The sequence below is a fragment of the Impatiens glandulifera genome, chromosome 6 (assembly GCF_907164915.1).
Source record: "Impatiens glandulifera chromosome 6, dImpGla2.1, whole genome shotgun sequence".
Classification (NCBI taxonomy): domain Eukaryota; kingdom Viridiplantae; phylum Streptophyta; class Magnoliopsida; order Ericales; family Balsaminaceae; genus Impatiens; species Impatiens glandulifera.
The window spans coordinates 43,705,072-43,716,454 of record NC_061867.1 but is presented as its reverse complement, the minus strand read 5'-3'; the positions used below and the strand labels follow the sequence as shown (position 1 = coordinate 43,716,454).

The following is an 11,383-nucleotide window of genomic DNA, read 5'->3' as shown; positions in this document are numbered from 1 at the left end:
ATGTAATGTTAATATCAAACATTTGTAATATTGTTGATGTAATATTAATATCAAACATTTGTAATATTGTTGATGTAATGTTAATATCATTTTTTTTGTAAAATAAAAAACACAATGTAATATAAGGAAAAAATAAGAGGAAGGAATTGCAATTATTCATTAGGTTGCATATCGTGAATGCGGTTGCGTCTCGCGAATGGAGGTTGCCTTTCGCGAATGACGGTTGCGTCTCGCAAATGCGTTTCACGAGTATCCGAGTTGGAAATGCAATTATTCATTATAGCCAACTGAATAAACATAACAACTTCATTATACCAAAACATGCATAAAACATAAACAATTAAAGTTGGATACACGTAAAGTGCAATTATTCACTACTACAGAGACACACAGTGGTGACGAAGTGCGACCTGAAACCAACCGTGATAAATAGGTGCCCAAATCATCATCTTCATCAATAACAATAGGGGGAAGATTTGGCAGAACATCATACATGACTTCAATCATTAAATCATATATAGACTTTTACACGTTAATCTTATGATAGATGATATCCAAAGTTTTGCATTATTTTGCATAGAAAGACCTAGCACCATCAGCTGCAATTTTTCGTTCTCCATTATACACAACAAATATTTCAGCTGTAATTGAAAACAATAATACTATCAATCGTGAGACGCAACCGTACCATTGAAATGCAATTACTCATTATAAATGATTTGGTCGCGATACGCAACCGCATTCGCGATATGCAACCGTCATTCGCGAGATGCAACCGCATTCGCGAGACGCAACCGCAATTGCCGTAACAGAGACATTTATACCAGTATACTAATCCCTAAACCCTAAACCTAACTATGCGTTCAAACAAAAAATAAACAACAAGAGAAAGAGAAGGAAGCATACTAGTACCGAACATCATCCTTGTGCACCAGATTGCCTTCGCTAGGATTTCGTTGTCGGGTCGGACAATTTAGGCTTTTAGAGAGAAAGAGGAGAATACCTTGAAGAGAGAGAACATGAAAGAAAGAAAAGAAAAGAAAATGGGGTATATTAAATAGCAAGGGCATTGTAGACTTTTCACAAGACATTCAGTTGCTCGCGACACGAGAACAATTTCGTCAAAAAATATGAAGTGGTTATCATTGCAATAAGTTTTATGCACCGGTCACCAGCTAATTTGAGTCCCTTTTTAGGGTCATTTCGACAAATTTCCCTTTGTGTGTGTCAACGGTTAGTTTAAAAAAAATTATATTATCATTTTAATTATCAACTTACTTATTTATCAATTAAAATATTTATATTTTATTTTTTATTAAATATTAAATATATATATATATATAATTAGTTATTAAATCAACTAAAAATAATTTATTTTTATCAAACAAGTTTTTTTTAATTTTTTTACAAAATTTTAAATAAAATAAACTTATATTTTTATGGTATTTATTTTTTTTTAAAGATATTAATTCTTATTAATTCAAATAAGAAGTTATAGAAAAAAAATAATTTGTAAGATCATATCACTAAAATCAATTCAACTAAATGAAAATTTAGATGTCAATGCTATAAAAATTTTATAATAATTAAATGAAATCAAAATCATGTAATTATTATTTTTTTTTTTAAAGAGACGTAAAGAATGAGTGATAAATTAAAATAATTAAAAATAAATAAATTAAATATAATTTGATATAACTATAAAAGTTTATTTGATATAATTCTTTTTGTTATATATATATATATATATATATATTAGTTTTAAATGTTTTTAACTTGATAAATTACATATTTTATTAAAATATTGTCCATCAATAATAGTAAAAATTATGTGTATTAAAAGACATAAATTGATTGCTTAGTTTATTTTTTTATAAATTAAAAAAGTATTTATATATATATATATATATATATATATATATATATATATATGAATATATAATAATAATTTTTTTTAAATTTTCAATCTTTTCATTATTAGGGAGTCACTTGGGTAATATTTAATTACTTGCTTTTATATAATAATTTATGTGTATATAGTTAAATATTAAAACATATAATTAAATAATAATTTTAATTAAGAAACAAAAATTATATAACCTCTAATATTATTTTATAAATTTTTAAATAGGATTTTAAGTGTAAAAATAATACTATTTATTTATTTATTTATAATAGATATCACATCTTATTAAAATACTATTCTTAAAAAATAACTATAACTATAAAGGTATATATAGATAAACAATCTTACTTAAATATTAAAATATATAATCAAATAAATAATAATTTTATAAAATTTTAATTAAGAAAATAAATTATATAACAAATCTAATGTTTTATTATAATTTTAAAATCAATTTTACAAACTATATATATAATATTTTAAATAGTATTGTTTTAAAATTATTTAAAAATTTACAAACTTTTCAATATATTAATATATAAAATAATTGATAAATAATATTTTGATTTGTTTTAAATAGTTGATATTTATTTAAAAAATATATATTAATAATAAAAGATTAAAATAAAAAAAATAAATTCAAATAATTTTAATAAGTAAAAAAATAAAATAATTGTATTTAATAAATAATACATATATTTTTTTTCTTTAATAAGTCATTTTCTGTAACAAAAAACGTGTATTATAATTTATAATTAATATAAAAAAATTATTTTTTTGGTGTATATTTTTTTTTACTAAACTTAAAAGCTGCCCCGCCTACTAAAACACAAAGAACTGGCCATAGAAGGAAGTAGAAAGGGGAAGACGAAACCCTCACATTCTTGCTGAAAGCTACCAGCGTTTTCCGTGAAAATCATGTATGGAGGAGGTTAGTATTTGATACTTCTCTCTCGATCTCTGTTTCTCTATGTATCATCTTCCTCATCTCTCTGTCGCTCTCGTTCTCTGATTGCAAATACGAACTGTTATCGTATGCTGTGTTTTTGTGCTTTTTTCTTCTTCGTTTGGTAATTAATATCTGTCTGTTCGCACACTGTGTGGATTTTTGGCACAGATGAAGTGTCTGCTATAGTTGTGGACCTGGGTTCCCACACATGTAAAGCGGGTTATGCTGGCGAAGATGCTCCTAAAGCTGTTTTCCCCTCTGTAAGTAAATGTCACCTTAAGTTTTGAAGTCAACAAATTTAATTCTTGCAATGTGGGTTTCTTGGTAAAAACTGGAGCTTTTAGGATTTCAGTTTGTGTTTTGAAATGTAACCAGATAACTGAAATGTTGTTGTTATTAAACGAACCCCACAGCTAGAAGGTAAAGCTATCTCCAATGCGGTTTCTTTACCTAGAGTTGAAAGTTTTGATTGTTAAACTTATGAAGTAGTTGAACTTAATCACTGTGTTTCCTTGGAGAGTAGATAGATATAGGTTGTATCTGTTGTTCACTGGAGTTTACTGCACAAATACTCTATAATCTATAGTAAGAGAGAGCGGAAACATTCTTATACACGATGAACCTTTTTGGAAAAGTCACAATCTCGTCACAATCACTTTTGAAAATTATCAAAGTAAAAGATTAAAGTGATTTGTTTGCATTTGGTATGAAAAGTGTGATTGGATTTTTTTCAGTATAAATTATGTTAGAAAAGTTGTAATTTTTTTAGATTGGGCTGCAATACATATTTTTAGCTAGATGTAATTTTTATTTTATGTCAATGTAACAAAATCTCGTACCAAAAATGCTCAATACCTTGCCAACAGATGCACTGGAATTTACCACAGAAATACTAAGACTCTAGCCTATAGTGGAACTGAGTGGAAACATCCCTATACACTATGTCTTGCCCATATACTAAGACTATAGTCTATAGTAAAACTGAGTGAAAACATCCCTATACACAATACCTTGCCTCAATATAATGGGGCTCATTTGCTTCCTTTGACATTTCAATATTTGTTGCAAGACCAATTTTTTGCGTCTCTTGCATGTGGGTAAATCTTCTGTTTCTTTTAAAATCATCTCCTGGTGTTTCTAACTCTGCAGGTGGTTGGAGCTATTGATCAGATGGATATTGATGATCCCGATGCTGAAAACAATGCTTCATCTGCCCTAGATTCAAAGAAACTCAAGGAAAAAAGAAAATTGTATGTGGGATCTCAAGCATTAGGGTTCCGTCGAGATCACATGGAGGTCCGTATAATTATTCCCTAAGGTGGCTTGACTATATTTTGATTGACTTGTTCACAAATGTAGCTATTTTGACCTTTGGTTGACATGATGGAGAGCTTGGAAAAAAACTTTTGATATTCATAATGGAAACATAGATGATATAGCAAATTACATAAATTTTATCTTTTAAAGAGGGACCATTTGATCATTATTATTGTGAGCTCTAGTTACTTTTGAGGCATTCTCTTAGAGTCCAGCTATGGTGGTTATATGATTATCCTAAGGTGTCTAATGGTGGTTATATGGTTATCCTAAGGTACATATTTTATTGATCTCACATGCAATTTAGAATCATTGTGTTAATGAAGCTTTATATTGATGTCAAAGCAATCTATCTTATGAACTGATGAGCTTGACTTGTCAAGATGAAAAAGTGGGGGAGATTGTGTTGTGCTATTATTTAGAGAAATGACAAAAAATATTAGACATTTGTTGCATTGTGAGGTATGGTCGCATTTATGATAAAAGGTAAATTTTATTTCGAGAGACTACTTAAAGTAATAACTGAGCATGTTCTACTTAAAGGCTTGCTTTACAACTAAAAGTTCATTTTTGAGCTGAGATGTGGTTACCCAAGTAACCAAAAGGAAAAACCTTGTATTAATAATGAAAAGGATTTACAAAAATTTGAATTAGATGCTGAAATTTTTTGTTGTTATATCAGGTGCTATCCCCTATTAAAGATGGAGTTGTTATGGACTGGGATATAGTGGAGAATATTTGGGACCATGCCTTCAGGTTATTACTTAACATTTCTTTTTACTGATAAAGTTCTGGGGGGGGGGGGGGGGTGTAAAAATAAAAATAATGTCTTGTTAGATTAGCCAAAGAATTAATAGATGAGTAAGATTTTTGTGACAATTCCACTTATTTCTGCTTTTGCCATTGAAAGGGAATGCCTATTGATTGACCCCAAGGAGCATCCGATGCTTCTTGCCGAACCATCTTCTAATAACCAACAACAAAGAGAAAAGTAAGCATTTGCATTGATAGTCTATTTTTTGGTGTTTATGATGCATGTTGTTTTTGTTCCCTTTTGTAATTCCATGTTATTGCTTGCCTTGATTCAAGGTTTTTTGGTTTTGCTCTTACTTTTAGTTTTATCCCAAATTCAATGCCACTTAGAATTATTCTTGCATCAGGTTGCTTTTTGTTTTTTGTTTGGCATATAAATTTGACTTTTGATGTTTGACAGGGCAGCAGAGCTTATGTTTGAGAAATACAAAGTGCCCGCGCTATTTTTGGCGAAAAATGCTGTAGGCTTCATATCCCATCTTTGTTTTACTTATAGAAGTTCTTAGCATCCAACATAGTGTTTCTCTTTGGTCATATAAAAATGATAACTCTGGAGAACAATATTCTTCCTTATTTGGCTTTGGCTACTTTGCTTATCTTCAATGACAGGTTCTCACATCATTTGCTTCAGGGCGTGCTACGTCTTTGGTTGTGGATAGGTACGAGTTCATTGGCATGTATATGGAATTGCTAGATCTTATATCCAACCTTCAATTGTTGATGTTTGTATTCACTATTCATACAGCTTAGTTCTAAATAAAAAGAAAATGCATGCTAAGAGTGAAGATTTTTGTATATTTAGTTTTGTGATTCAAAATAGATTATGAATTTGTGCTCCAATGGTATTTATTTGGCCATATCATAGAAATAATATTTGATATTACACAGAATTTTGATTCAAAGCTTCAACTTGCATATGGTCATTATCAATGTTCAGAAATTCTTAAGATTTAGGTGAAGTAATAAAGTTGAGGAATATACCTTGCCTCCTAATAAACTAAAAGTCGTAAACCTGTCTTAAAATTACTTATTGTTGAAATAAGAGGATTAAAATTGTGGTAAATATTATTATCGGTCATGCCCTTTAAATACACGACTAATTTTAGGATAAATAACTTTCTTAGAATAATGCGATAATTGCTTCAAGGATAATCATCTTGTAACCTATTATAATGATAATGACTAAAAGGATAATTATCCTTAACACTTATCAACCTAATTAATATTGAAAAAGCCAGAAACAGATATTAGGGGAGAAGAAGACTCTTATATTGATAATAGTGTAATTATAGAAGACTGAGATGAGAAAAAATGGAGTCTCGAGAGGAAAATCAGATATTAACATTCCTATATATTTGAATGTTTATTTCATGCTTGTCCATGGTTTATTTCATTTAATCTCAATAGTCTCTATTTAATTGGGATATACTTCAACACTTTTAATCATGCAAAATGTTAGGTATTGGGTACTTACCATCCCAAATTTGTGTGGTTATCAATTGTATGGTCTGACTTTTCCTCAATACATTCTATTTGGTGCTAATTACTTCTATGTTTAATTTCTTCAACTGCACAGTGGTGGTGGTTCAACGGTCATCACTCCAGTACATGATGGTTATGTTCTTCAAAAGGTACATGATCAAATGCACATATTTTCAACATATGTTGTTGGATATAATTAACCATATGAAAATCCAAGTACCTGTTCCAAGGAAACTTCTTTATTCATACTGTTGGTGAATTATATTTCTTTTTAAGCTTATTAACCATATTCATTGCTTGACTACTAAAAAAGTAGTTTCAGAAATCATGTGTGCACTCAAATGTCATGCTTAAAATGTAATTTATGATGTACTCCATTCTTCTCTTGACAAATTATGTTATTAGGAATCATACTCTTTTTGGCCCTGAATCTAAAAGATTTTGTTTGTTAAATGGAGACTACCTTTTGTACTTGTTTGTCAGATGAAATATTTTATTAGTTCTCTAGAACCACCAAGATGTTTACTGAATGACCTTATTGTTCTTGCATTCTCTTCACTTTTAGGCCGTACAATCTTCACCTGTTGGGGGAGAACTTCTTACTGACTGCCTGATGAAGAGCTTGGAGAGCAAAGGGATTACTGTGAGTTGCTAGTTCTGGGGAGGGAGGTATTTGATCTGCAAGGAGGTGCCTATGTTAATGTTTTGAATTTTGATCTTGCAGATAAGACCAAGGTATTCTTTTAAAAGGAAGGAAACACGTCCAGGAGAGTTTCAGGTTAGTTGAAGAATTTGTATTTGGTTAGTGTTTTACTTTTATGTTACACGTTTGATAATATCCATGTTATGTTGAAGGAAATGATTAATATCATGGTGTTATTCTTTGGAATGTCTTTCTCAACTCATATTGTCCGACACTTTTAATGCTATTATTTTTGCTTAATATAGGTGCACATAGTATATTTTCAATGCAGTTGTTATCATTTATGCTTGCCAGGGAAAGATTTATGGGGATTGGTGAAATCATTTCTTCACTAAGTTATCCTTGTTGTACCTACTAGTTTTTTGAACGGATGCAACCATTTCATCAGCCAATATTTTGCAAAGATCGCAAATTATGGTGAAAATTCCAACAAAAACATTCATATAGTCATAAAGTACAGACGTAACCAACATTATTCAAAAGGAACATCATTCAACTGCAAAACATTGTTAATTTTGATGACTTTCTATCAAGTATATTCCACCTAGAATTCTTCTGGAAACCTTGTTTCATAAATTGTGATGGATTGGACATGTTTGTAGTGTGAATTCAAAATTTGTTCTTTGTCTTATTGAATCATTTTCTTGACATTCTCAAAATTTTCATTTTGTATAGATAATGGATCTTGATTTTCCAAACACAACGGAGAGTTACAAGCTATACTCCCAGGTTAATGATTGATATTTTCCCTTGTACTCACATATTATTTACAGTTCAACTAAATGATGCCTTCTTATTATAGAGGGTCATTGTCAGCGATATTAAGGAATGTGTTTGTCGAGCACCAGATACATCATACGATGGTATGCCTCTGTATTTGTTTCCTTAATCTTACTGAATAAATGTAACAGGAGACTAACCCTATTTCTGTTCTTTCTTCTGCAGAAACATCCTATTCAAACATTCCAATGACATCTTATGAGCTTCCTGATGGGCAGTGAGTACTTTCCTTTTTCTTGATCCACTGTTGAGATTGTTACCATTATGTTACTTGCTTCCAAGCATCCAGTATAAAACTGTCCCATTTGGTTTAAATGTACCAATATTATACAGACCTATACTTTTTTTTTGCTTAATTGGTAATTATCTTGTTTATATGGTGAATAACCAGAACTATTGAAGTTGGAGCGGACAAATTCAAGATCCCCGATGTTCTGTTCAATCCATCTTTGATTCAGGTTTGCCCATCATATAGTCGAATGTTTTGGCTCCAAAGATGAAATACTAATTGTTTTAGTAAAGAATATGTTACTGATATTGTCATTGTGAACATGTTACTATGTTTACTATATTCCCTTCAAAATATCTCATTTTTTGTAATCTCATATTTCTCTTCTTTGTTTTTTTAAATATCAAGCTCAGACTATTCCTGGTATGGAGAGTTTTGCTGACATCGCTGTTTCTGCACGTGGTTTACCGCAAATGGTACTCAATCTTATAATGAATCCACATCTAACATACATTTGGTATTATATAGACATCTATATATTACTTTCAACTTTGTCAGTAATTCTTTGTGAACTAAACCAGGTTTTAGAGAGCATTAACAAGTGTGACGTGGACATCCGCAGAGAAATGTTCAGTAGCATATTGGTAATATTAAAATTGACTTTGATTACTTGACCTGCCTTTTGCTTTCAATTTTTCTTAGGCAGGAAATAAGTCTTCTTTCTCAGTCTTGTTTTGGCCTGCTAAAACTGGATATCATTTTTGAATCACAATAATCCTAGTTATGTTTAACATAATTAGGATTCCAGCCTTATTGATTTCTTTATTCATGTTGTCTTCAGCTTTCTGGTGGCACTGCATCAATGCAACAGTTGAAAGAACGTCTAGAAAAAGACTTGCTTGAGGTTCGGATCTCACTTAAATCCTTATTGTGCAAATAATTTTCACAAGATATTTTTAAGTAAACTGTTACGAGGTCTCACATTTTGTTAAAAAAAACTGCAGGAGTCTCCCCAGGCAGCTAGAGTTAAAGTATTGGCTAGTGGAAACGCAACAGAAAGAAGATTCAGGTTGATCATATTTTATACTATTTGTATCTCATATATAGTATAAAAGCTTATACCTAGCAGTTCTTCCTAGCTATAATATACTGCCTGTATACAAACAACAATGTATATATATGGCTAGTACTTTATATTTTATAATCATTAAAATTGATATTATGACAATATAATATAATGCATAATGCAATAAAATATTTGTAAAATGATTTAATAAATAATCTTTATGAGATGCTAATTTCCTCCAAGGAATAAACTCTAGTCTAAAACAAAGAATAGTTTGGTGACCAAGTTTCTTTATATATCAATATGGCATTTCATTTGCTTCATCGTTGTTTTATCTAACCAACTCACCATTTTTCTTTTTATATTTGTGTCCATGTTCATGTAGTGTTTGGATAGGAGGGAGTATATTAGCTTCTCTTGGGTCATTCCAGCAAATGTGGTTTTCCAAATCCGAGTAAGTTCCTTCTATCATCAATCAAATCTATATCTTAATTATTTGACAAGGAAAAATGGGTTCAATAGTTCTTACTCTATCAATCAGTTGTGGGATTATAAGCATGGTTGGCCCTAGAGTAAGGCCAGCTAGGCGGCTGCCTAGGTCTACCCTCTCCGAGGGACACTAAAAAAAAGCTTCTACCAAAAGGATTTGAATCCCTAGACCACACTATGGGTTAACATAACATTTAACCAACTAAACTAGGTTATTTTTGTTAATGATAATACAAAAATATTATATTTATAAAACCTAACATAAAATCTAGTGATATAAAAATCTAGTGGATGAGGACAAATGGGTACTCTAATGAATGACTTGAGGGATTATAGATATCTTAGGGCTTGATTGATCTTTCTTTTTCCAGGTATGAGGAGCATGGGGCTTCTTACATTCAGAGGAAATGCCCTTAATAACATGTCCAGTTCTCCTTTTAAGATTTGATTAGGAAAAGGACAAAATCATGAACCTGATTTTAGAGCATTTAAACTCTTGAGTAGTGATTTGATTATGTCTGTTTGTAAGTGCTAGTTATTTGTTAATGGAAGGAAACCTAGGGCTGTAGAATTCATAAGAAACTTATTATTATTATTATTATTTGTGTAAAGACCCAAGGCAACTCTTCTCTCTTTGGTTATAACTTATGTAGTAAGGAAATTAATCTTGTAAGCTCTCTTTTGGTATCTCATATTATTATCCTCTTTTTCCTTTTGTGTATCTTGTGCATCTCTTTCTCTCTTTTTCTTGACTTGTGTAACTTACAAGATATGATTAATATGAAACTACCAAATGGATTATATGAAAATCGGCGATTATATTAAAATCGGCGGTTTAAGATTTTGTAAGGCAGACGGCTTACCAACCGAATTGTTGCTGACTGACACCTTTATTCTCAAATGTTATTATGATGGAAAGTTTTTGCTCTTAGGCTTTCTAATAAATTTTTATAAAAGCTTATCAATGCTTCCACTTCAGTTATGATCTCCTGTGCAATATAATGTTATCTGCAATTTTGTGTTAAAAAATAAAAGGTCATAGGATAATTTTAGGGATGACAAATTTTTAATGCTTGCATTGATAGATATATTATAAAAACTTATTCAACAACGAAAGTAGCATATGGGTAATATTAAGATTGATAGACCAAACTTCAGATTCTCAATGAGAAACTAGGAAAAAGGCAGGCCAAGCGCGCTTATCTGAAAGCGTACAACAATGACATGTGAAGTACACTTCACATGAGAACGTACAACATCCATTTGAAGCGTGCTTCATATGAGAGTTGTTGTACACTCTCAAGTGAAGCACGCTCTCGTGAAGCACGCTCTCTCTCTTGTGAAGTGTGTTCTCATGTAAATATTAACAAAACCTTGTTAATTGTTATTTCTCCAAACAAATAGAACCACATAGTCAATATGATTTTCTAAAACCAAAGCAGGTTTCATTTCGCGCAAATAAAGTTTAAACTTGTTTCCGAAAAAGATTCGTAAAATTTCACGAGCTACGAAGCTTGTTTCTAGCAAAGATTAGTGAAACATCAATCAATTTTCATCAAAATCTGCCATTAAAAAATTTCAAGTTTTTATTGTGTTTTAGAAAAGTTTGTACAGAACTTATAAGCTCGATTCTGATTCATCTAAAAGTT

General features: G+C 30.6%; 1 protein-coding gene across 1 annotated transcript; it reads left to right on the top strand.

The window, feature by feature from the left end:
- The first annotated feature begins 2,728 nt into the window (after nt 1-2,728).
- Nucleotides 2,729-10,441, top strand: LOC124941323 (actin-related protein 4-like). The gene is made up of 20 exons (XM_047481624.1): nt 2,729-2,837; nt 3,024-3,115; nt 4,005-4,151; nt 4,855-4,928; nt 5,083-5,163; nt 5,386-5,446; nt 5,595-5,644; nt 6,562-6,616; nt 7,033-7,110; nt 7,192-7,245; nt 7,846-7,899; nt 7,973-8,033; nt 8,116-8,167; nt 8,342-8,408; nt 8,593-8,655; nt 8,761-8,823; nt 9,021-9,083; nt 9,184-9,248; nt 9,631-9,699; nt 10,106-10,441. Exons 1-20 carry the CDS (start codon nt 2,825-2,827, stop codon nt 10,149-10,151), a joined length of 1,308 nt encoding a protein of 435 aa, XP_047337580.1. The 5' UTR covers nt 2,729-2,824; the 3' UTR covers nt 10,152-10,441.
- Nucleotides 10,442-11,383: the final 942 nt, after the last annotated feature.